This window comes from Alligator sinensis, unplaced genomic scaffold (genome assembly GCF_000455745.1).
Source record: "Alligator sinensis unplaced genomic scaffold, ASM45574v1 scaffold680_1, whole genome shotgun sequence".
Classification (NCBI taxonomy): domain Eukaryota; kingdom Metazoa; phylum Chordata; order Crocodylia; family Alligatoridae; genus Alligator; species Alligator sinensis.
Window position 1 is genome coordinate 322,157 of NW_005842508.1, and position 25,354 is coordinate 347,510.

The window sequence follows — 25,354 nt, forward strand, 5'->3', positions numbered from 1 at the left end:
AGCCTTCAGTATACCTTTTATCAGTAGTGTTAATTGCTTTTGAAGCATTACTTTTTTTTGCCAGAGGAATAAGGATAACAAATTCACTCAGCTTTCCATAGATGCTGTAGCATGTGGATTCCCCATATTCTGGGCGCATGGATCTTGTTCTCTCCCCAGTGCAAAACATTTGGCCGTTGCCTATCCTTAAAATATGTTGCAGGCAGTTCAGACTAGTCTGCAAAGCTGTACAGCTTGGTCAAACCTTTCTTTAATTCCCAGTAGCTTTACACTACACCACTGAAAAGCATTGTGGCAATTTGTCAATTAAGAGTGCTCATCTTATCTCTTAGCCTTATGACTTTTAAAGCTAGTTTTGGAGCAAGAGTGACTTCTCTCTTTTCTTCTCATTTACCCCTGAAGGCTTTGAAACTTTAGACCTCTTAACCATGAATCAGCCCTTTCTCTCCATTTTTCCCACTCCTTCCCCTTTATGGTTGAGCAGGCTAAATGGAGTAAGCTGAAGGCAAAGAGGGGTGCCATCTATAATAAGATCCTCTTAGGAGCGACTGTGTAAAGTATTGACTTTCTTTGTTTGCCATAGAAACTCTCCATAGTTACTGTGGGTGGCAGAAACACCTGTAAGTTCATGATCAAAAACATGATCAAGCCAAGGTTGGCTTGGTTTTCACTCCAGAAAGTCCAAGGAGGGAGTGCACACGGTTCCCAGGGTTTCTGCTAAAAAAGGATACTGGAGAAGAGGTTTATCTTATTCCAGAGCTGGATCTGGAATACTGGAGGGGAGTACAGGCCCAAAATGATTCTTCTGTGTAGACAGTCAAGTGACCAAAAGAGCCTTTTTCTTTCCAGAATTAAAACCTTTTAAATGGTGATATTTAGGACAATGACTCCTGCTTCCAGGAGATATTTTAATACCAGTGGACCTGGCAGATGGTTCTCTGCATATATTCAGTCCTTTCCTTCCTTTTTCATGTCCATGTGTGATAAGGTATTTAGCAGAATTTGCAGATTCATTGGAATCTGACAGGGCTGCACCATGAGTACTTCTGCTGTGGCCTCAAACTTGCAGCCTCTGGACTGTCAGTTGTGTATCCTAGTGCTCTTGTCACCCCAGCTCCCCCATTATATCCAATCATTATTATGAAGAGAAAATACTAATGTTTGGGATCTCCATTTTCAGACTACTCAGGAAAGTTTAAATAGCAATGATAGCTTGACTGACAGGTAAAGTGGACTTGCCTTTGTCTTTTAATACTGCCATAAAAATAGTAATCATCTTGTACCATCATGGTTCATAAGGAAGAAATCTGTAAGACCATCTTCATACTTCAGGCACATGGGTTCATCCTAAACCTGGAGAATCTCCTCCATCTTTGAGGATAACGTAGGAGTGGATAGGGGAAAGCTACGTTTCTCAGTGGAAGAAAGCTTTGATAGGAACCAAGCAGTGAAGTGTTAAGGAACCAGTGTGTCCTCCTGCATATTTTAACTCTTCATACTGTCTTGATAGCCTTCCTTTTTTTGTTACAGTCCAGTGTTGATTTACTTCGACTTTGTTGCTGCTCATCCAGCAATAAAATGGTGACAACTGCAGAAAAAAATCTTCCAGTCTAGACCATTTAATTACTATATCTGAAGAAAAAGTGGTATAACAGCTTTTATATTCCTAAAGTACTTCACCTTGGTGATCATGCCTGCTTTCTGCCTGGTTTAGGTGGAGGATAGATTTAGAAAACCTAATCAGGGGTCCCCAGAAGCACAGTCTAAACAGACGGGCAAAGTGTTGGAGCCACCAGTGCCTTCAAGATCAGAGTCTTTTTCCAATGGGAACTCAGAACCTGTTCAGCCTGCCCTGCAAAGGCCAATGGAACCCCAGGTAAAAACTGGAAATGTTGGTGGGGTTGGAAGAAATCTGTACCTTTTGAATAGATTTACTTCGTTTTAGGTTTGCAAATCTTGGCACATAAGCCCCAGTTATGCTTCATGAGACTATGAAGGATGACTTATTCTACAGATTTGCTGCCTGTGTGTATAAGACTCATTTTTAGAGGTAATGTGCAAGAAGGAAATAGCTGAGCCAGACTTCTAGGTTCTGGTAGCAAAGCTAACTGGATGCATGAACACCTTGTTGTCATGGTTGTATTGATACGTAATGAACCTCTAAAACATTCAATCCTATACTCCATAATGATACATAAAAAGAGATTACAGGCTACAATTTGCAAACACCTGTAAATACAGAATTAAAATGAACTATTTAAATACATTTATGAAGCATAATGCACAATTTCTGTGCACAAGAATATTGTGGTTGGAAAAACATGGAGTTTTTCTCATTTTGATAAGTTGACAAAATTCATGACAGTGGTGTGGCTAAAACTTTCCCTGGTTATCTTGTTGTGAATAGGCTTTGTAACACTTTTTGGCAACAGCAGCATCTGAACAGAAGGGAGAGGGGGAGTAATTGGGACAAAATGTCACCTTTCACTCCTGCCTTCCTGGCTTGAATTTAAATTTCTAGCATTCTCTGAGAACACTATACTCATGTTTAATACTATATGCAGCCTATGCTGATTACGTCTAAAATCTTGCTTTCAACTTCTGCTAAGACGAATGGAGCTTTGGTGCATTCAAAAATGTAATAATTATATACATATTCAAACAAAGAGCCCTCACCTTCCTAAAACTATGGTCAACTGCTAAGTCTATTTTGTTGATGAAAACACAACATACTGGAGTTGTGGCTTTACCTGATTTTTTTTAATTTTATTTTTACTTCTATCTTATTACAAAAAGAAATTTTCAAGCAAATGACTTACTCCACTTATTAAAAAGAGGGTGGTCTTGGGAGTCAATATAAGTCTTACACTAGAAATCCAAATGTAGCTTTAACTATGGAGTCACTGTCGTGTCTCCATAATTTATGTGTAGTTTGTGTGTATATATGTGTACATGTGCAGTATATGGTACATATATAGCATATGTGTAATATGCATTTTTATATATATATATATATATATATAATATATATATATATATATATATATATATATAGCGTCATGACTATAAAGGAATAAAGGCTTTTGATTTACAATTGTCCTTCAAAAGTTATTCATTATAATTAATTCCTTAATCAATAGATCATCTTTGGGTTACACGTTAGGCAGTATTTCTTCGATTTGATATTACTTCAAATTGTCCCTCCAGTTGGTGCTCCTGTGAGGCTTGCACAAGATCTGTCAAAACAAATGGAAGAAGAGTCCCAGTACTTTGGTGGGCTTTGGGTCAAGCGCATAGTGACCATCTTATTTTTGTTTCTTTCCGTGGTAGTAGCGTATGTGTTTTTGGAGAGTAGTGTGTTTGGAGAGCCTTTCTCACAAAAATGCATACCTGCTGTATTTTCAGTCTGTTATGTTCTCTGGGTGCTTGCCTCGCTTTTAAGTGCATTAATTCCACCTCACGCTTGCCTAATGCCATAACCAAGTTGTCTCTGCCCCTGTCCCCACCCACCTGCCTTTATTCTGTGTTAATTGGAAAGTAGGTTGTACGGAGGCATTTGAATGTTTTATGTTTTGTTTTCTTGTAAGGTACAGTGGTCCCATCTGGCATCTCTCAAGAACAATGTTTCCCCTGTCTCGCGATCCCATTCCTTCAGTGACCCTTCTCCCAAATTTGCACATCACCATCTTCGTTCTCAGGACCCATATCCACCTTCACGCAGTGAAGTGCTAAATCAGAGTTCTGACTCTAAATCGGAGGTACCTGACCCCACCCAAAAGGCTTGGGCTAGATCAGACAGTGACGAGGTGCCTCCAAGGGTAAGGAGTAGAAAGACAGATGTTTCCTTTTTTTTAAAAAAATTTTCTTTTGAAGAATGTGGTAGTTGGCACTGGAAGAATCAGCCTTGTAGAGCAGTGCCAGTATGGGGAACAGTGTTTTAGAAGGGAGAAGTTAACCAATCAGTTAGCCAGTGATAACATGATAGAAGGAAATTTTGCAACCTCTCATAAAATTGGCTTATATTTATAAGCCATAGCTCTTGAAGAGAGACTATTTCTTATGCAAAGATAATAAATCATTACCATATTCAGGAAATAATTTACAGTATCCCTGAGCTTTTATCCCTGAGCTTTAATTTACAGCTTAAAGTTAATTTTCTTCTTCCTCTGTTTGGCAAACCAAACTGTAAATTAAGAACTTATCTTTAAATTGAGATGGAGCTGAACAAAAAAGGAAACATTGAAAATATATATATATTTTCCCCTTCAACCTGGGATTTGCTGCTTCTGAATATACTCTTGCCCCCCACCAGTCTTTGCCTCCTGCTGATCCATTACCAGCCATGTGTTTGGTTCCCTTGAGCTTATCCTCCTTATTCTCATGCTGTTTCAGCAAATTGCTTTGTGCCTCCCTTGCTTCAGTCAAAATGCCATATTCTTTTAAAATGTCTCCATAGTCCTGGAGGGGTTGGTGGGGTGGGTTGCTGCGAATGTGCATCTTGTGTGGTAGCTATTTAAGTACTTAGACTAAATGTTCAGTTTTCCTTAATATCCTAACAGCAGCCCAGCTAAGATTCTTCATTTTATGGGTAATTTAGGAGTGGAGTCAGGGGTGGGGAGTCGATGACATAAACTTCAACTTAGTATAATAGCAATTTTCAAATCTTACAACTTGTCCTCTACCAGGAGAGGCTTAATAGTTGCCCTTCCCTTCTCCTCTTCCTGTAATTAATGATTTTTTTTCCTCCACTAAGGTACCTGTAAGAACAACATCTAGGTCTCCTGTCCTGTCCCGTCGAGATTCTCCACTGCAGGGCAGTGGTCAGCAAAATAACCAAGCAGGTCAAAGGAATTCCACAAGGTTCGTAAGTTCAGGATCTCTCCACCTCTCCTATGTCATAGAGAAACAACAATCAGAAGCCACACTTTCCTTTGCAGGCAGAAAGCCACTGGTATTATCTGCTGGATGTGAGGGAAGGAAGAAAGTGTATGGTTTTTTTTGTGCCAGTTAATGTTGAGATTCCTTGGCACCAAGTATTTCAGTAAACCCCAACTGAATTTATTTTTTCCCTTTCAGTCTTTGAAGCAGCTATTTAAGTAATCCCCACAGCAATTTCAAAAGATTTTTAAAAAATTGTTTAAAAAAGAAAAAGAAAGCAGGAAAAAAGGGGTGGAGGGGGGGAATTCATACAAGCGTTTATTGTCAAATGGCATGCTCCCTGCTATGATTCGAATCCCTTGCATTGCACTAGCATTCATCATCATCATTGGCAATCCCTCACAATTGAGGATGCTTATCAATATGATTGTGCTGGGGTTGCAATATGTGCAGTTATAGGTGTTTGCTTGGGTCATGATCGTTTTACAGCTCTCCGATGTCAGTGTGTTGGGTAATCCGCTAGCTACCTAGCAAAAGAGCTAAGCATTGTTGATATTTTTCTGATAATGATGATGATGATCATGATTAGCTCCTGTGGTATGAAGACAGCCAGTACAGCTGCTATTCATGTTGTGAATTGTTATTAAAACCCTAAATGCAAAGATTTAAACTCTTTCTGATCAATTGTTAACAAAATTCTAGTAAGTAACAGCACTTGATTTTAAGGTTGAAATGGAAAATCGGAAATTAAAGTTGGTAAGAAAATTCTTTTCCTCTGCCTGCCCCTTTCCCTTTCCCTTCGCTCCCCACCCCAAACAGCAATATAGAGCCTCGTCTGCTATGGGAAAGGGTTGAGAAGCTTGTACCAAGACCAGGCAGTGGCAGCTCTTCAGGTTCAAGCAACTCTGGCTCTCAGCCAGGTTCCCATCCGGGATCGCAGAGTGGCTCTGGTGAACGGTTCCGAATGAGATGTAAGGCTGCATTTTACTTATTTATTTTCTTCCTCCCCCACAACCCCTGATCTATCCAGACTTAATATATACCTACATTTGGATTGTGTGGCAGTTCATAATAATAATAAAGATCAATAAATATTAATTTGAAAGGAATTTTAAATATAAGTGATGAAAGATCAGCAAGTTCTGATTCTCTGCCAGTTGCTTCCCTTTTAATAACTCATGGAGGGGCAGGGAGGGGGGCAGTCTCATTAAGGTTCATATTCAGTTACAGTTGTATTTGACAGTATTAAAATATTTGACTAATTGTCCACTACTTTTTTTCCTATGATTTGTTAGCTTTTTTCTAACTTTGTGTGAGCATGTTGGCCACCATTGTATCCTGGTGCCTTAGGTGGGCATGAAGACAGACTTCTCTTTCAGATCTAGATTTGTTGACTTTTTAGTTATTCTCCTACTTCTGCACATCTCCTTGAGTCAAATGCAAGCATGGCAACTTACTGCTGGGTTGGGCATGGGGTGGAAAGCAAGGTAAAATTCTCTCGTGTGTGTGAGGTGTTTATTTTTTTAATAGACAATGATGAATCCACAAAACGATACTTTGCAATAGTACAGGCAACCCTCGCCATTTGTGAGGGATACGTTCTTCAGATCCCCATGAATGGCGAAATCCGTGAATACGGCACTGCATTCATGAACATCATGAATGCAGTGCCCCTGGTAGCTGGGGTGGGGGCATGGCTGTGCTGGTGGCTGGGGGAGCCTGGCAGCAGCAGGAGCCCAGCAGTGGCAAGTGTGGAGCTCCCAAGGAGCTCCTGTAAGTGTAGTTAAGATGCGGGTTCGGCATTCGCGAATATTTGAAACTGCGAACAGTGAGCCCGTGAATAGTGAGGGTTTCCTGTAGTTACCACGATCCTCTCCACTCATGCCATAAAATAAAAGAAAAAGCAACTTTACGATAGATTTCAGTTGCTCAGGATGCTTCTGCTGCTGCTTAATTTTGGAGTTAGGTGTTGGCAACATATGACCCATGACCCTGGAGGGCTTTGGTGACATTCCAGCGGCAGGGTCTTTACCTATGCTGGGGCTGGGCAGTGAGGAGCTTCACTGAGGCTGAGTGATTTGGAGCTGTGCCCATGCCTCTTCACTTCTCTCAACCTCTCCCCTCCCATCAGTTGTGGTACTGGCACAGCTGCCTGGCCAGGCATGGATGTGGGTAAAGCCTTCAGTCACTGAGCCCTGACCCACATCAGAGCTAGGTTGTTCTGGCCCACAGCTTGGAAGAGTTTCTGTCCCCTGTGTTACAGCTTATACAGTTGTAATGTGTAAAGCATTTTGTAGGGGGATTAGAGTGGAAATACATCTCATAGCGAAATAGCTTTAACCCTGCAATGCTCCACTGCTATTAACCCATATAAACTACTGAGCTGAGCTGGCAATGAGATTATGGGCTTGGATTCCAGACTGGATTCAGTGTGTGCTTGCCCTGGTTTACAGCTACCCATGCAAACCAATGGGTAGCTCAAGAGGTGCAAGCTGTTAGGGCTAAATCCTCAGTTGGTGTAAATTGTCATAACTCCACCTCCTTCTGTGGAGCTGTAACAGTTAACTCCACTTGCAGATCCTGCCACTAGCATAGATGGACAAAGTGGTTGTTTGCATTCATGTTGCTTATCCTGGTTTGACTCTTTTGCTGAGCTGCATCAGCACTGATCACAAATAAAATAGCCTGCACTAGAGGCATGTACTGGTCCATGTTAATTAGTGGATGGCTATCAGTGGCTTAGATCCCCAGTGTTTCAAAGCCTTTGGCCTCTTTTTGCCACAGACCTTACTGCTCTTTATTCTTGCTTTTTTTGTCTTGATATGCAGCGTCATCCAAATCTGAAGGCTCTCCATCTCAGCGTCATGAGAATGCAGCCAAAAAAACAGAAGAGAAGAAGGAAGTCTTCAGACCCCCCAAGCCTGCTGTAAGTTAAGCCTACCTTCTATTATTTATCTTGGTAGCATTTCCAGATTTTTCATTTGACGTTAGCAGGCAAAGGCTGTTAACAACATACTGTGACCCTGGTTTAACGATAACTGGATTGGTAGTGAATTTGTGTTTCAGCTTGGTGGTTACGTATATTATATTTTTTCCCTTTTGCCTTTTGTACTTATTTTATTATCTTATCTTCCTTCTCTCCAACCATGCTCTCAATCCTGTGCATTCTGGATTAATGATGAATCATTTGACCTGCTTGACCATTGCTGTACTAGGGAGAAGTGGTAAGTACTTAATCATTGCATTCAGATATCCTGGAAATTTTCTAGAGTACGTGGTCATTGTTTAACCCTGTGAGGTCAAAGTAAATGATCACAATGTTTCATTCTGTCTTTAAAAATATCTGATTTATTCTGCTTTGTGTTGCAATACATTCAAATGTCCCAATTAGAACTGCCCTTGAACCTGATAATTCCCCTGCCAAGAGTTTATAAACTATAAAATATGTTGTATAATTTATACAAGACAAGACAACTCATTTAGTTCAAGGTGTTTTGCAACTCTGCTGCCCAAATGTTTTATGTACCATATCCTGTCAAATTGCAGAAAACTGGATGAAAAAAGGAACCGTCACACTGAAGAACCTGTTTAGTGCCTGGTTTGCAAATTGACATTCCTTGTGTGAACTGAAGAGAGCAGCCAAGGAGTCAAGAGTCAAGGCATTTGGATTCAAAATGCAATTCACAGTGATACAGATATCTGATGTGCCCATCTTCCTAATCCAAATGCCTTGGCATTTAACCTGCCAATGAACTTATAAAGTAAAGAGTAAAGTGACATGTTTCAGAGAATGATAGAAGCCCAGCAGCAGAACTTAAGTCCAAACAATTTAGGTCTTACAACTCTGCGCCTGTCAAGCTGACGCTTCCCCGTTCTAATCTGCCCTCTAACCTGTGCCTTTCATGTCTTCATTGCTCTCTGGTTAGGATTTAACTGCATTGGCAAAGGAACTGCGAGCAGTTGAAGATGTGCGACCCCCGCATAAGGTAACAGACTACTCATCATCCAGTGAGGAGTCTGGGACGACAGATGAGGAAGATGATGACATGGAACAGGAGGGAGCAGATGAATCTACTTCTGGGCCAGAGGATGCCAGAGCAGTGTTAGTTGTTTTGTGCCATGTTATTTTTTTTTTTGTGTGCGTGTGCCCCCTCCCTCTGAGGTTGGCGGGGAGAGGGGCAGGGAGGCGGAGGAGGAGTGGAGTTTGGTTGTTTGAGTGATGTGTTTAATTCTGCTTGTATCAACACAGTGTTCTGGAATCCATCATTAGCATTCCCTTTGTGTTCACATTTCTAAAATGTATTGGACAATATTTTCAAGTGTACAGGTCTCGTTTTCAGAGGTCACTGAAGTGCTAAGTCACGAAAATCCTTACTGAATGTCAGTAAGAGCTAAAGTCATTACTGAAAATGGGACTTTGGCTCTTCCCCTTAAGCTCTTTAAGCAAAGCTATTTTTATATGTGAATGCCATTTTTCTTGTGTTTCTAAAGATCAAACTAGTGTGTTGTGTCCTCTCCCTCCCTCCCTTGCATTTTCTGTAAAACAGGGAGAGCTTCTTTTAGCAATTCTGTTACTTCTTGTCGTCTTCCTTGATAGTTCAGTAAATATTTTACTTTGGACACAACTGAAGTGAAGTATGACGTGAATTGGATACAGATACACGGTGACTTGGATTTTAAACTGAACTGCTGTGGCGTTATCTCATCCAGATTATCTGTTGCTTGATAAATAGGTCAACTCTAAACTTGAGCAATGGTGAAACAGAGTCAGTGAAAACCATGATTGTTCATGATGACGTGGAGAGTGAACCTGCCATGACTCCTTCCAAGGAGGGTACTTTGATCGTTCGACAGGTATTGTCTTTCCTTCCCTGTGCAATTTTGCACCACTTCTGTGATCATTAACCCGCCTGCTCATTCACCCACTCTGTTTCCACATTATATTTGTTGTTTGTGTTATCCAGACACAGGTAGCTTATTTTGGATGAGCAGATATTGTGGATGCATGCAGAAAAAAGAGCATCCTCCACCCCTTGTTGCTACTATTTTGCATGTTCTGCAATTACACTTATTACAGCACCATACTGAGTACTTCAAAGTCTGTGTCAGAAAATGATAGAAAAGCTGCAGGTGTATGAAGTAAGCATTCAGAGCAGGAGACTTTAGTTTTGGAAATAAAGGGGCGGGGGGAATGGAGGCAGAAAGAGCGTTCAGGTCTTCAATTTTTAATCCTTCACTTGAGAAGATACTCTTTGAAAAAAAAACAGCAGCAAAAAGCAAGGTAGAAAATGATTGATAATGGGGGATGGAAAGGGATAGCCACAGGTCATAAGGCAATGCATATGCACAGATCTAGGTGGGTTTGCTTCCTTCTATTTATTAAGTTATTTGTACTGTGAGGATGATGTTTCCCTGTATATTAAACAAGCTCCTCTGTAATGAATATGTTCGCTCCTAGGACTTCCTCCGTAATCACATTCATGGATTTTACAAATGAGTGTCAGTTTCTTAATTGAGCCCTATGGTTTGCTAATTAAGATTTCATTCTTATTGTTTTAAATAGCTAGCTGAGGGCATTCACTAGATACTTAAGGTTCTCATCTGAACATGATTCAAACTAGAATTAAATAAAATGATAGGGGAAAAAAAAGCCAGAAATCTTGCCCATGCTCTAGGAGAAGATTTAACAGCACAGTTACCCTGGCAAGGCCAGTTCCTTTGCCAGAAGGTATCATAAAAAGTGAGAGGCCAAATTCTGCTGGCCCGAAGCAGTGCTTGCTGAGTTATTGTAGCTCTGCAGACCTTACCCAGGCATCAAAGCATGATGTATCGATTCATTTAAAAAAAAAAAAAAAAAAAAAAAAAGCAAGAGAAGGAAGAATAGATTACGTTGTTAGGGATTTAGGCCTTTAAGCAGCACTTGAGCAAGACAAGTGTGCCTGTTTTTTCTACAGAATACAGTTGACACAAAGCGTGCCAGCCATCATGAGAGCAATGGCTTTGCCGGTCGCATTCACCTCTTGCCAGATCTCTTACAGCAAAGCCATTCCTCCTCCACTTCCTCCACTTCCTCCTCCCCATCCTCCAGCCAGCCGACACCCACCATGTCCCCACAGACACCCCAGGACAAGCTAACTACTAATGAGGTATGTCTTGCACCACAGCTGGCTGCTTTCTTAGGGTTATACCAGTGTTACCTAATAGCTAGTTTGCAAAGGAACTCCAGCCAGTCTTTCTCCTTGCTCTTTTCTGTCACCTTTTTCCCACCCCTCCAAAATAACACATTTCAGTTCTGTATGAGAAATTCTTAACGCTAGATCAGATTTACTCCAACCTTGCCAGTTTACTATTTTTGCTTTCCGTAGCAAGTCATTAATTGCATGGCTTTTGTTTAAACTAAACCTGATTTACTAGATTTGTCAGATCAGTGTTTTATTTAACTTATTTAACTTTTTTTTATTTTGTTATATTCTGGGAGCAGGCTAATTTTAAAGAATCTGCTTTTTCAAAAAACAAAATAAAACCTGGTTATTTTGGCTTGATTTAATCTTAAAAATTAAGTAGATAACTAGGGGACTTGCTTGTAGAAACTTGCAGCACTGGACAAAGAAGCTGTTTTCTAGCTTTACAGAGGGACTTTACTTTTCAGAATTGCCACCTGGGCTTAGTGACTATTTCAGATGCTTTTCAGGAAATTTCTAGTGTCCAGGGTGTTGGTGGTTTGGAATGACCTATAGGAGCTCTTTTGGTTTTAAAGTGTAGTTCAGGTCTGAAAAATGACAATACACAAATGACATTGGCTTATTCCTCACATGTTGTGTGACTCTTTGGAGTCCTGTCTGCAAATTGCCCTGCTGCTAATGTTCACATCTTTTAATCTCTATTGGCTCTCCAGAGCTAAAAGGGGGCGAGCTGCTTTCTTGTACGTGAACAGTTTTTCACAGGATCCCAATGAGATGGCTGATCCCTTGTAACCATGTAGTTTTTTAAAGGTTATTTAGATACGCATGTGTAAATTTTCCTACATGGTCATTAGTGGCAATAGGTGGGAAGGAGAGAACCTTACCTAGTTTTCATATTGAAGTATCTGGCCTGGCATTTAGGGAGAACTAATTCATACTTGCAAACAAGTACGATGTGGTCTTAGCCAGACTCTGTAAAGATGTAGCGACCTACTATCTTTTTTCTAAATGCAAGTGAAATTTAATGTAAACATGACAGTGCTTTGGCATCAAATCTCAGGTTTCTGTGTACTTAATATAGAAACTTAATGTGTACATTTCAAGATGGGATTAAGAAAGTTTGTGGAATGTATTAAATGGTGGGAGAGCAAATATTCATTCCCCCTTCCTTCCCTCTGCCCCCTCCACGCAGAATTTCAGTGAACAGAATGCTTGTGTAATTTTTAGATACACTTCAGTAGTCCTTGATCTTTCAAGTACATCCATGTAGGCTATGTAGATCTAAACGCATTGTTTCAAAGGCATGCTCGTTCATCTCTGTTCTAAGCAACAAGTAACCAGAGTTCATTCAACTTGGCTTAAAGGGCATTGATATTGAAATTATAATAGCTGCTTTTGCTGGTGGTGGTGGCGTTATTAGTAATGTTGTTGAAAATACTTTAACTTTTGCAGAAAAGTGGTAAAACAGTTGATACAGAAAGTAGAAGGGCAGAGGTGAAAGACTGTTTGACAGGGATCACATTTGTAGAGGCAAAAAAGAAACTGACCAGAGATTAATTTCCTTCAATCACAGCAGTTTATGCTGTGTGTGCGCATGCATGCACATGTGTACACGTGCCCCTCACATTTCCCTTTTTTTTTTTAACTTGTCCCATTCTGCTTTAATGTGCAGTGTTTTCACTGTAATACCTAGCTCACTAAACTGGCAAGGAGTTTGTAAGAGTCATTCCATTTGCACTTTTTAACAGTTCATTGTTTCGGTCGTCTTTTTCCTTTCTTTGTGGTTTTCATGTTTAGTCTATAGAACTAAATAAAACACCAGCATTTTTTTTAAAGTCAACTACATGTTCATAACTTCATATCAGTGTTTACTACACCTCTTACACTAATGAGCCCCTTGTTTGATACAGGTTTAATATTTGATTTATGAAGTAATGGTGGAAGAACCTGCTGCAGCTTTCTGGCAAGAGGCTCAGGTTTAAAAAAAAACCAAACAAACCCAAAAACCCCCCGAGAATTGACACACAGGACCGGACATTGTAATCAATCAGAGAAGTGGATGCCTGATCCCAGATTATTCAGCTTTTGTTGCTTGAACCCCAAGAGATCAAATTCCATGACTCATTAAACCAGTTCAGTTTAGGAGATGCATACCAAACAAAAATAGTGTATAATGAGTAGGTGACAGACGGATAGAAAACTTAAAATATGGAATGTAGTAGTACTAGTTTCTAGTTCTTAGGGTACTTGTATGTATAGCTCAGCTGATGGGGGGGAAAAAAAGAGAGGAAGAGACAGAAATCTCCTTATTTGCCTGCGTTAATCACCATTCCTAAAACTTATCCTTCAGAATTTGAGCTGTATAGGGATGAAGATATACTAACTACGTTTTTCAGGTAATATGTAAAATATAAATATATTAAGACGTGGTACCTGCAGAGTGTATTTATAGGAAGTATGAAGGTTGGGGGAATAAGGGCTTTTGGAAGGAGAAATGGTGCTGCTGCACAGTGACTGTAAAATGTTTGTAATAATCATTGATTTTTAATGTCATTTATATTAACAAATTGAAAATTTACATTGCAGACTCAGTCCGCTAGTAACACGCTCCAGAAACACAAATCTTCCTCCTCCTTTACACCTTTTATAGACCCCAGATTACTACAGATTTCTCCATCTAGCGGGACAACTGTGACTTCTGTGGGTAAGTAAAATGCAAAAAGACAACTTACAAGGAGTAGAATGACTGAAGTGGCTCATTAAAGTGTATAAGAGTGTCCCTGCTATGCTTGTTACTTGATTTGTGATGGATTGTATAGTTTATTTCCTTTTTCCATTTACATTTCTTATAGAGAGGAGAGACTTCTTATCAGTTACAGATCTGGGTTGTTTAATATACAGAGTAAATATTTGGCACCTGGGAGGTAACATTATATGTAATTCTTTTCAGTGGGGTTTTCTAGTGAAGCAATGAGGTCAGAAGCAATAAGGCAAGATCCCACCAGGAAAGGGTCAGTTGTCAACGTGAACCCCACCAATACACGACCACAGAGTGACACCCCAGAGATTCGCAAGTACAAGAAGAGATTCAATTCTGAGATCTTGTGTGCTGCCTTATGGGGTAATGTACACCTCTGTCCCTTCCTTCATTCCCTTTTTTTGTCTTGATATCATTGACTATAACTGATTTTTTTTTTTTTTTTTTTTATTAACACTTAAATGCATAAGTGAGAAGAGGACCTGCATGCAGAAATTAACCAGCTTTTATATCAGCTGTAGAACAGGGCAACAGGGAATGACTGGTAGTTGTCTTGCTACTCTTGGTGTACATGAAAACAACAGTTTTGCAGTTTGGAGTGTACCATTATGAGCTTAATACCACAAAATGGGCTTAAGAATGTTCTGAATAAATATAAGGAAATGGAAACAAGGATGTGTGTCAAGTATTTCAGTATAGCTACATGCAAATCAAGGCTCAGTTTGATGTTCTCACAATTTGGGTCGTCTTTGGTGTTGTTCCTTAGAGTACATTTGTTCTGTGTTTAAGTTCTCCCTGTTCAGTTTTCTTCTCCTAATTGTATTGTTAAAAATTGTTAGCTGAAGGGGATTCTCTTTTCAGCATTTTCAGCTGCAACGTTTGTGTTTTGATGGTATTCTTTGCCCTGTTCATTTTGTGTCAGGATGTGCCTGCTTAAATTAATAAAGTTTCAAGCAAGACATTATATGTGCCTAATATTGCCCCTCAGAGTTCTGTCTAACAAATCAAAGGGCTCAGTTATTATGTATTCTGTTTATCATCTTCTCTTGGTTTACATAGCATCTTGAAGTCACTTGGGGAGGAGTTCCAAAAGTAAACGCACTACTTCACCAGTGTAGACCTGCAGGCAGATTTTCTTGTGCATCCCAGTTTTCCTCAGTGCAGTGAGGTGCAGAAGACCTGTCAGTGTGCCATTTGTGGTCACAGCTCCATGTTCCTATGGGCTAGTTTTACATTAGCCTCAACCACTCTGTGTCTTATGGCAGTGAAGAACTAGGGCACAGCCTGCCTACCCTGATGTGCCCCTAACATGGCATCTACTTGCTTTCAGATTCCCCTTGTCAGGCCAAGTTTCTTTTCAAGTAGAGCCTAGCCCATCATTCAAGTTATCTGCTCATCTGTTATGTTGATTTTAAGTGTGGGAGCAAATCTTGTCCATGCTTTACAGTTGTAACTAAACTTTTGTGTTAAACATTTAGGGTCAAATTCATTCTGGAGCATAAAGAGCATACTTTACTCTCAGTGGACTTGTATCTATTTATCCCTGCATTGAACCTGTGTCCCTCTTGCAGGGATGTCTCCCATAAAAGAGTCTTAATTTATTCTTTCCTATTTGGAATGAAATAGCATTCACTTTGGAAGATTCTATTGGAAACTTGCAGAGGCGGTCAAATGCTAATAATATTTAATCCAAGAAGTACAAGTTCAGTCGCTAAATACATAAGAGTATCACTCTTAAGCGCTTTTAAGAGTTTGTACATTTGTTTGTTAAAACTACCAAGCTGCAGGGGGAAGAAGAGTCACCTTTGTGGGTCTCTGCAATGAGTAAAACTAAGAAAAAGACATGGAGAAGGATTCTAAGCTTGTGACATATAAAAGGAGGAGAATGACTGTAAATGTGTTTGGGTTTTTGTGGGCTTGTTGCACACAATCTATATTAACAAAAGTGTAAATCCCACCAAAATCACAGATGAATTAGGATTTTCTTCATTTCATCCTATATTTCTAATTACAAGAACATGCATTCACTACTTTCCCTGCTAGCTTGATATTGCTACACCTATGGTATAGCTGTGCTATGGTTAGGACATTAGATAATATAGAGAATGTAACTGAATATTGATAGACAGAAATCCAGAAGAACAACGTGAGTTTTGGTGTAAGGCTTCAAGATCATCCTAAAATGTTGCCCTGATATGTTTTGGGTAGATATGTTTGCAAATTTGCCCTGCATTCAGCTAATTATCCCTTTGTTTCAATATTACCATAGATGTAGCTTGTCAGTGTCCTCTGTGTAGCTAAAGCTGATCTACTTTATTAATAGTATTTAGATGCACAAAAAAATAATTTGGTGGTATAATTCCTCAGATATCTGTATAATTGCACCAGAGATTAACTTGGGTGATAGCAAGGGCTTCCCACTCTCAGTAGTCTTCATTATATTGCTGCAGGGGTTCCTTTATTTCAACCTTTTTTATTTCAGTTAAGAATAATAAGTTTAATGTAACTTGAAAGTCTAATAAAGCGAGTCACAAACTTGGTTTGGTTCTTCTCCCCTTGTGCTATATTTCAACTACCTGTTTAACGTCTTCAGACAGTACATAGTAAAAACTGTTTCTTATGGCTGGCATGAACTGAATCATTTACCAGACTCCTGCTATCCACATGGTGAGTGGGAGGAGGGAGAACTGGAGGTTGAGGACAGTACACCATTGAAAACACCTGTTCCAATAAAACTAGACAGGGATTAAATCAACAGACTAGCATAAAAATTAAATAAGGTTCTGTAGAAATTCTTCTGAAGTCCTATGAAATTGAATTATAGTGTTATAGCTGAAACCTTTTATATATAGAACTTAATAGAAGAGAAATAATTCTTTTTTTTTTTTTTTTTTTAATGCTTTAGAAAAGTCTCAAAAGAAAATGGGAAAATTGATTCTCTTTCTAGTAAATTCTGCATAACAGCCAGACCCAGCTGCTGGAAAGGAGGTTAAACCCTGCTCCAGAAAGCTTCATCTTGCATACTGGTCTCTAATTAACATAGTGGGAGCAAATATATAGCTACACCCATCTATGACAGTGAGTGGGAGGACTTCTAGCATTCCAGTTCTCTATGCAGTGGGCAGGTGGAATCAATGGTGTTTTTGTAAGCCTAAAAAAGATTAATTATTCTGAAAAGGTATGTTTTCAGTTCATCATCGTAACTAGAAAGCTTGCTTCTAATTTGGCACTTCTTGTTTTGTTTGTTTGTTTTTTTAACCTAGGAGTTAATTTGTTAGTGGGTACTGAGAGTGGTCTGATGCTGCTAGACCGAAGTGGTCAAGGGAAAGTTTATCCACTAATCAATCGAAGACGATTCCAGCAGATGGATGTACTAGAAGGGCTGAATGTCTTGGTGACGATATCTGGTAAAGCTCTTTTCAATAAATTGTTTTCATGCTGCCCGTGGTGTGGGAAAGTGCTTGTCTGCGCCATTGAAGTCAGTTCCCACATCCTGTGTGCCATGTTGCATCTTCATTTCTGCAGTACTCCATTTTTGGTGAAAAAACTCCCCAGTTGTATGCTTTGAGGGATATGAGTGCTGCAGCTTAAAGATTTTTGAAGGATAAAATGAGGAAACATTGTCTTACTTATTTTTGTTGTTTGGGAGAGCATGGGTAAAGTAACCAAGTTTAATGCTGTTGTAATAATGACATTTTCTTTCTCTCTCATAGTTAAAAGAATTCTGGGTTTAACTATAAGTAAAACATGATTTACTTTGGTTAAAAGTAATCATTGAAAAAGGCTACCTAAAGAGGTTGTAGATTTTTTTTATCCTTGGAAGTTTTAAGAGCAGGTTTTACAAATACTTGACTGAAATGGCTTAAGGAAGAATGAAGCATCTTGAGCCGAGGATTGGACTAGATGACCTTTTGAGGTCCTTACCAGCCCTAACTTCTGTGATTCTTTGATTCTACTACATATGTTGTCATTTGTGCCAAGAGCAGTAGAACAGAAAATATATTTCAAAGTAAAGATAGAAAGTGGCACCAAAGGTGAGGAGAAAGGGATGCCCAATTGTTTGCAGTTAAATTACAAATATGATGGAGTAGGTAAATGCAGTATCTGGAAGTGTCCTTGCCATTTGTCTAACAGTTGGGGGGTGTGTTCTTGTTTGTTCTTCTATTTTTATTTTTAATTTTTTTTGAGGGGGAGAGAGAGAGAGAGTTCCTGCTTCTAATGTAGGTTAATTTAAAAAAATAAATAAATAAATTTAAAAAAGGGTATATTGCTACAGGTGGGAGATCCAGGCTGCTTGTCTCCAAAGAGATATTTGAAAGGGCTGCTTCGTTGATTTGGTGCATTGGAGGTGCTGTCTCAGACCTGTACTAGCAACTTCACCTTTTGCTGTGCTAGCTATTTAGGGTATAGTAAGAGAACATGGCTGATCCAGGGTTTCCCACAGTGGTCACTGGGCTGTATTTTTTAGCCACTGGGGGAAGTAAGGATACAACTCTGATCCTCCTGCTCTGGATGTGTTATGCTTCTACAATTTGAGCAAAAGGAGAATCTCAATTATATGTTCACTCAATAGGGTCTGCAATACCCATTGGAACTGTTGTGATTCCATCTGCTGGATCTAATGGTACATGCATCCAGACAAGTTGTGTAAACTTTTGTGTGTGTGTGTGTGTACTTGTTACCCAAAGTACCATATTCGTGACAGTATAGTCAAGCGCGGGACTATGTTTCCATTTTTTAAAAACTTGTAATATTTTCATTGTAATATTTTCATGAATTTTATTTAAATTTCATTTAGTTTAAGCCTGGAGTGTGTTTAAAACAAGCAAACAAACAAAAATCTGGGACTTAAAAAAAAAAATCCCTCAAACATAAAGTGTTTTTATGTTAGACATCAGCAATGCACTCTGGAAACTCTAAGTTACACTGGTGAATCATTTAACACAAATAACAGAATAGCAAAACTCAAACAAAAATATCATATCACTCAGCATCTGTAATGTCCACTAGTTTGCAATGTATCTCACGTGGATGATGAGAGCCTGCGGTTAAAACTAGCGTGAAATTCTTCTAGCTTTATTTATAGTTGTGTCAGTCACGGTCCAAACAACCCACCACATCCGGTTTCTTTCTTTCCTTCAAGAATATTGCTTCCTCTATTGAGACACGCTACATTAACCCGTAAGAAACTGTCTGATCCTTAGCTGTTTTTTGCTGTAAGAACTGCCTGATATCCTGGGTTTTATGGGAGGATGCTAGTGTGCCTGAGGAAGGGGGAGCTTGTAGCCACTGAAAGGCAGGCTCATGTTGGGATTTTAGGTGGGCAACACTTCTGTTTATACTAAAGGATCCTTCTCCTTATGCTTTACCTTCTACCCTACCAGTTCCATTTAGAGGCTGAGCTTTTTCTTTCTTTCTATTCTATAAGTAAATAGGAAAGTTAAGATTTAACCAAACTTCCCCAAACACATGACTTAATCCATTCAGTCATGTAATGGTCTCCCTGGGCTTTGGAGTTTGTTTAAAAGCACATTAGGCATCTTACATTTACCATATTTACTCAAATAGAAGATGACCCCCCCACCTTGTAATTAGATTCTGTATATGGAAAACGTATAGATTTATTATAATTTTCCAGGTGTAGAATTATTGGAGATTTGCCTTGAATTTTTCCCCTTCCCACTGCTACAGCAGGGAAAATAAATCTGGGGTGTCAGGTATCCCCTTTGCTCTGCTTCTCCCAGCTTTTTCCCCTGCCAGCTCCTTCCCCTTCTCCTTACAGTTTGACACCTGGTCTTCCCAAGCACATGGAAGTGAGGGGCAAATTTCAGAACAGTGGCCTTGAAAATAAACATGGCTGTAGCAGTTTGCCTATAGTATCTATAGACTTCATCCAGAATTAATGTATGTTACATTTTTTAAAACTGCTACAAGTTTTAGCACAGGTACTCCATAAACACTGTTGAGTACTTTTGGCACCTACTTACATGTAGTACAAATTATGTATGATATTAATCCAAAGCCTACCACATAGTTAACTGGGCTGGGCCCCATCATTGTTAACAGCATTTGAAACCCATAGCTCAGCACTGTTCAGTATTTGTGTGTGCTCCAGATACCCCACTCCTCCCCACCTAAAAGGATCCATGTGCTAATTAGCCATAACTCATGACTATAACCAATTGTTCTTGTCACAAGTCCTGGGATGCTCCAAATAATTATATGCAGTGCGGTGCAGGGCAATCTGGTCTAGCTTCACTTCGTGGTGGCGGGGGTCACACTAATCTTATGCAACAGTCTGAGAGAGGGAGTGACAGGGATTCTGGGTGAATTGTTTAGGACCCCTTTGGTGATGTTTGCTAGGCATTTATGGCTGACGAAGAAACAGGAACAATTGGAAATGTGAAAGAAAGGCATGGTTCAGCTGTGGGAGTTACGAGGAAGTCAAAACCATATGCAGTGTAGTGGCTCACTGTGACTTTGAAAATGGTTAGCAATGAGGGGAACTGCGCTATTCTTGATGTAGGTTTCTATTGGTGTGTTTGCTCAATGTGGGTTGTGTGGTGGAGGGAGGGTGTGCAGGGGATTGGGTGCATTTATTGTAATGGGGAGCGTGGGTTTCTTAATGCAGATTTAAGATGTGTGATGGAAAGCTTACGATAGAGGATGTGTGTGTGTATTATATATATAACTCTTTCTCTAGATATAGAAATAAACTTTTTTTTAATTAAAATGTAATAGGCATTGTTCAGCATTGACTGCATTTAATTAACTTCATAGTTGGTTTCCATTACTGAGCACCTGCAGCTATTGACAGCAGTTTAATGATAGACAATCTATTTAAGGAGATTTCCTTGTATACAATTATAAGATGAGAGGTTTTTCTCCCATGCCAGATGGGGGAAGAACCTCGTCTTGTATTCAGGTAAATTTGGTATATAACCTAAGTTCTACGCTTGCTTCCTTGTCTTACAATAAGTTCAGACAGTCTTTTCAGGATGTTCAATGCACATGGTTAGGTATCTTCTCCATGTACAAAGGGATTTCTTCGTATCAGAATCTTGAGGAAATTGTAACCTAAAATTTCTCTAGCAGACTATCTTTTATTCTTTAGAATCCTAAAGTGGAATGTTTATAAAAATTGCCTCTAGGTAAGGCAAACTTTTTATTCCAAGGCACTAATGCAAGGGAGCAACAAGTCAAAGTAAATGGTGTAGCCTTAATTCAGTCTGTTATGAGGCAAAAATAGTGTTGGGTGTTTCAGGTACTGCAGAAACAGACATCATAGCAATATCTGACAACAGAGCAAGGACTTCACAGTGACAAAAGTAAGTCCTCCTAAGGGAGCAGATTTAATCTGTGGATCCCTAGGGATTTTGCAAACATCATTGCATTTTCATAGCACCCATGGAAGTTAGATGAGGTTTACAAAGTAGAACTATTTAACGTTTTTCCCTGAAAAAAATAAGAAACTCTTGTGGGTCTGTAACAAAGCTGCAGAAGGTCTAGGACCTTGACTCAGCCTTTGTGCTTTAACTGGTGGTTATCATAGAAATCATGGGGTGCATTGAGACAAGTATGCACATGCATTTCCCCGGGGACAAATAGCAGCGGCACATAGTTGTGCCACTGCTACTTGTCCCTGGAGAACGCCAGTGCAGCACATCCTAGCGCACAGCAAGTTGCTGTGGGTGAGGTAGGGGAAGCTGGAGCCAGCATTTAGGGATCCCTTATCTGGGGTACTGGCATGTAGAGCCTGATTGCTATTGAGTGTGGCTTCAGCTGGCCTGGCTCTGATTTCGGGTGGCCCATGCTCCTGCTATGTGCGCTGCCCCACTTTTTCAGGTGTGATCACAGGGATCTCCCAGTGTCAAACCCCCCCACTCCCCCCAGGAGTGCTGCAAACTAGCAACACAGCGAATGCCTGCACACACAGTGGGTGCAGTGCCATGGTGCCAGAGATTGTACATGTGCACTCATCTGGAAACACCCATGGTGTCTAAATAATAAGCTTATTCCAAGGCTGGAATAGATTTTTTTTTTAAGGTAGTGGGCAGACATCATATTTAAATCTAACTATAAATTCTAAAGACTCTTTCTAAGTTGCTTATGTAGGTCCTTGCCTTTTTGTTTTCTCCTCCCCTTCCCCCACTCTTCCATCTTGGGTGCTTCTTTGTTTTTGTTTCATTTTGAAGGGAATACATCACTTCACCACTTACTATATCCATCTGTGACTACAATTGAAGAGAAACTTTGTTTAAAGTTGGGCATGGCCATGTTTCTGTGTGTAACCAGTCCTGCCCTTTTTATGTTTGGATGCTTCACACTGGAGGGCAGAGGAGCTTCTTGCTATGTGATTCTTGTTTTTAGCACCCAACTACAAGGATGCAGGGGATGAACTTCCTTTGTCTGTCTATATATATATATATATATAATACACACACACACACACACACACACACACACACACACACACAGACTTTCCTTGTTTGCATCACACGGTCAGATGTGAAAGAGAGGTTCACATGCTGGGGAACCCTGTTGGTACCATTTGTTACTTAACTACTGCCAAATTATGGGAAAAGCAAACACGACTCCATACTCTGGTGAAATGAGCCTGATGAGCCTGGTTTGTTTCAGAAGGCTACTGAATGTTACTTGCTTTAGTACATTTCTGTTTCAGCCTCCAAAACAGAGCTTGTGCCCTGTCTAGTACCTACAATGGCTTTGAAAACACCGTAGCATCCTGGGTGGCCCAAGGACTGGAGAGCTCTCCAGTATGACTGCTGTTTAGGGAGCTTTTCTTGGCTGTCCTGTAAGCTGTGATGCTGCCCAGAGTCTTTGCACTCCTATGTGCTGAGGCTCTAATCCCTACTGTAGGCTTTGCAAAAAGATCCTCAGAAAGGTTACTTTTTGCTTGTATGGTCCTTTGTCCTATTGCTTGGGCTTGAGCAGCAGTGAGGATTTCACTCTCAGTGCTTACTAAACCAAGCTTTATAAAGTCTGCCACTAAACAGTTTTCCCCCACTGTGAGTTGGATAAAGCTTATGTTCTAACCCAAGTGAAGCCTCTGCCCTTTGCTAAATTAGCTCAAATAAACACAAACAAAGACCAAGTGTTATGAGCTGTGTGTTTAAATGGCTGCGCGCACACAGAAATATTAATGAACTCTGGGTAAACTTCAGTACAAAGCTGCCATTTTACCCTCTCCCAGATCTAGTAACACATCCAATTGTTTAGAAGTGGATTCAGTATTTTAATTTTTCCCATCTCCTTTTTATCTATCTTTTATCAGTCTAGTGTGAAGGTTGGGTCAGATAAGGATGCAATAAAGATGGTCCTTAATAGTTTGAGTAAGGGAAAGGGCAGATCAGGCATGTCTTGAGGTTTATTTTTTTGTGATCTGTGATGGAGAAGCATCTTTTGCCTCTTCTTGCAGTCTATTAACATGCAGTGTTCTACCATTTGGAAAGTAAGTGAGAATCTGTCAGCAAAGCTAGTGTCAGCTTTCAGCAAGCTGGGAAAGTGTGTTTTAGCAGTATGCGATGCCCTCACTGGAAGTAACTGCACCTCTTTCTCAGTTGCGTAAAACATTTGTAGGTTAACTTTTATACTATGGATGTTGTAAATAGAGATCACTTGCTGAAACTGTTTTTAGCTCAGTTTTGTGGTACAGTTTTTTCTTTTTCCCATTAAATCATTTAATACTAAAACTTAACCAGTTTGGATGAATGAAACATGCTGGTTACTGTAATCACAGTGCTTAAAGTATGTTCAGACTTCTGCAATCTGCTTCTTTCAGACTCATTCCTAAAAATGACTTACCTGTATGTTCTTATATCTGTGGAAATTGGTGCTGCTTAACCCTTTGGCCACATGGAACAGATGAGTAGCATAGGGTTGGCACGTGGGAATCAGGCCCTGCACTGCCTCAGCCCTGCATGCCTAATCTAGCATGCAGGGCCATACAGTCTGGCCTGCGGGGCTCCTCCTTGTTGCAGAAATTTGGCAAAAGGGGAATGGCAGTTAGTGCTCCCCTGCTGCCAATTTTTTTTTTAAACTGTGGGGAGCCTGGCAGGCCAGATCTGTCCTGGGTGCTGAATACCCTGGTGTAATTGATTTTCAGCCACAATACACTTTTTCCCCTACACTCATCTAAGGTATTGCACAAACAAGAGCTTTTCACTGTGGAAGTACAACCCAGTCATTAAAAGTAGAACCCAGACAGCCCCAGAAAAATCCCTTTAAATTGTTTACTTAATATTTTATGTGCACATTATAAACACATTGTATGCCAAGGTGTCTAGACCAGTGGTGCCCCACTCATTTGGGACTATGGGCCCAGGCCAGTGGTACCAATCCTGTGCAGAGAGCTGCATCATTTGTCCCCAGTCCAGTATGTAGGGCTGATTCAATCTGGAAGCCGCAGCAATAAATGCTGCCACTGCTCCCCCTTTGCCAAATTTCCAGACCCATGGGGAGCCCCATGGGCTGGATGACAGCTCTGCCAGCTGATCCACCGTGTGGGCCATATCTTGGTTGCTTCTGATTTACAGTAATACTGCTGCTGATGGATGATAATGCCTTTGTTTAATATTGACCCTTAAAGTGAATGTTTAGGATGACTGGTTTCAGAAAATTCTTACCTATTTTTGCTATGGTTGGCCTTAGACACTTTTTAAATGACTGTTGTGTTTGTAGGGAAGAAGAACAAGTTGAGAGTTTACTACTTGTCCTGGTTAAGAAATAAAATTCTTCATAATGATCCAGAGGTAGAAAAGAAACAGGGTTGGACAACTGTGGGCGACTTGGAAGGCTGTGTGCACTATAAAGTTGGTAAGTAGCAAAAGAATTATGACAATCTGTCAGGATAAAATTAGGTTAACAGAGAAGTCCTGCTAAGCTTGTCACTGATGTTTATATAAACCGGTTTCTCTTAGCATTAGTCATACCAAAATCACATGTTAAGATAGAATGAAAAATGCCTACAGTTTTTATTTAGGTCTTGAAGGCTGACTGTTGTCAAAGCAAAACAGCAGTATGCTAGATTTGGAGGGCATCGTGCAACAAGAACATATGTTTAAATTAATGATGATTCATTGATTTCCTTTACCTCATCATGTTTCCTAATGCACACACACACTTGCTCAAGTGCACTTGTGAGCAGATGTTTGTTTCCATTAGACAAACTGTTTTTAGCAGTTTTTTTCAATTGCTGAAATTTAATTGGTCGTAGAACTCTTTAAAACATATGCTGGACGGTTTGACATTTGGCATGGCCATACATATCTATGAGCCTACCCTCCTGCAGGGGGAGATGCAAGCCAACGTTAGTACGTGTGTGCTGCCTCTGCTGCTCCAGTTTCGAAACAAGATCTCCTGATGCTGCAGCAGAATCACTGAATTGGGGGGAGGGGGGGGGTTGGGTTTGTTTTTACTTGTACTTTAGAGCAAATTCCGTATTTCACCTAGCCCAGAGTTTCAAACTAACATTGCCTCTTTGAAGTTGTGGCAGTCGCTGTGGAGTCCCAGTCTG

At 40.1% G+C, this 25,354-nt stretch overlaps 1 protein-coding gene across 13 annotated transcripts in view; it reads left to right on the plus strand.

The window, feature by feature from the left end:
• Window positions 1-25,354, plus strand: part of MAP4K4 (mitogen-activated protein kinase kinase kinase kinase 4) — a 201,303-nt gene that overhangs the window by 165,538 nt on the left and 10,411 nt on the right. For 5 of the 13 annotated variants that reach the window (XR_003095857.1, XM_014523594.1, XM_014523596.1 and 2 more), the window contains 13 exons: window positions 1,715-1,876; window positions 3,588-3,818; window positions 4,754-4,860; window positions 5,698-5,849; window positions 7,707-7,804; window positions 8,094-8,102; window positions 8,805-8,980; window positions 9,612-9,732; window positions 10,833-11,024; window positions 13,647-13,764; window positions 14,011-14,181; window positions 17,082-17,225; window positions 24,520-24,654. Coding sequence is in view for 12 of the 13 variants with exons in the window: in XM_014523594.1 (XP_014379080.1) it covers window positions 1,715-1,876; window positions 3,588-3,818; window positions 4,754-4,860; window positions 5,698-5,849; window positions 7,707-7,804; window positions 8,094-8,102; window positions 8,805-8,980; window positions 9,612-9,732; window positions 10,833-11,024; window positions 13,647-13,764; window positions 14,011-14,181; window positions 17,082-17,225; window positions 24,520-24,654 (1,816 nt within the window). In the remaining variant the exon portion in view is untranslated. The remainder of the gene's footprint in view (window positions 1-1,714; window positions 1,877-3,587; window positions 3,819-4,753; window positions 4,861-5,697; window positions 5,850-7,706; window positions 7,805-8,093; window positions 8,103-8,804; window positions 8,981-9,611; window positions 9,733-10,832; window positions 11,025-13,646; window positions 13,765-14,010; window positions 14,182-17,081; window positions 17,226-24,519; window positions 24,655-25,354) is intronic. The other 8 variants (XM_014523595.1, XM_025213172.1, XM_014523597.1 and 5 more) reach the window with 8 other exon arrangements.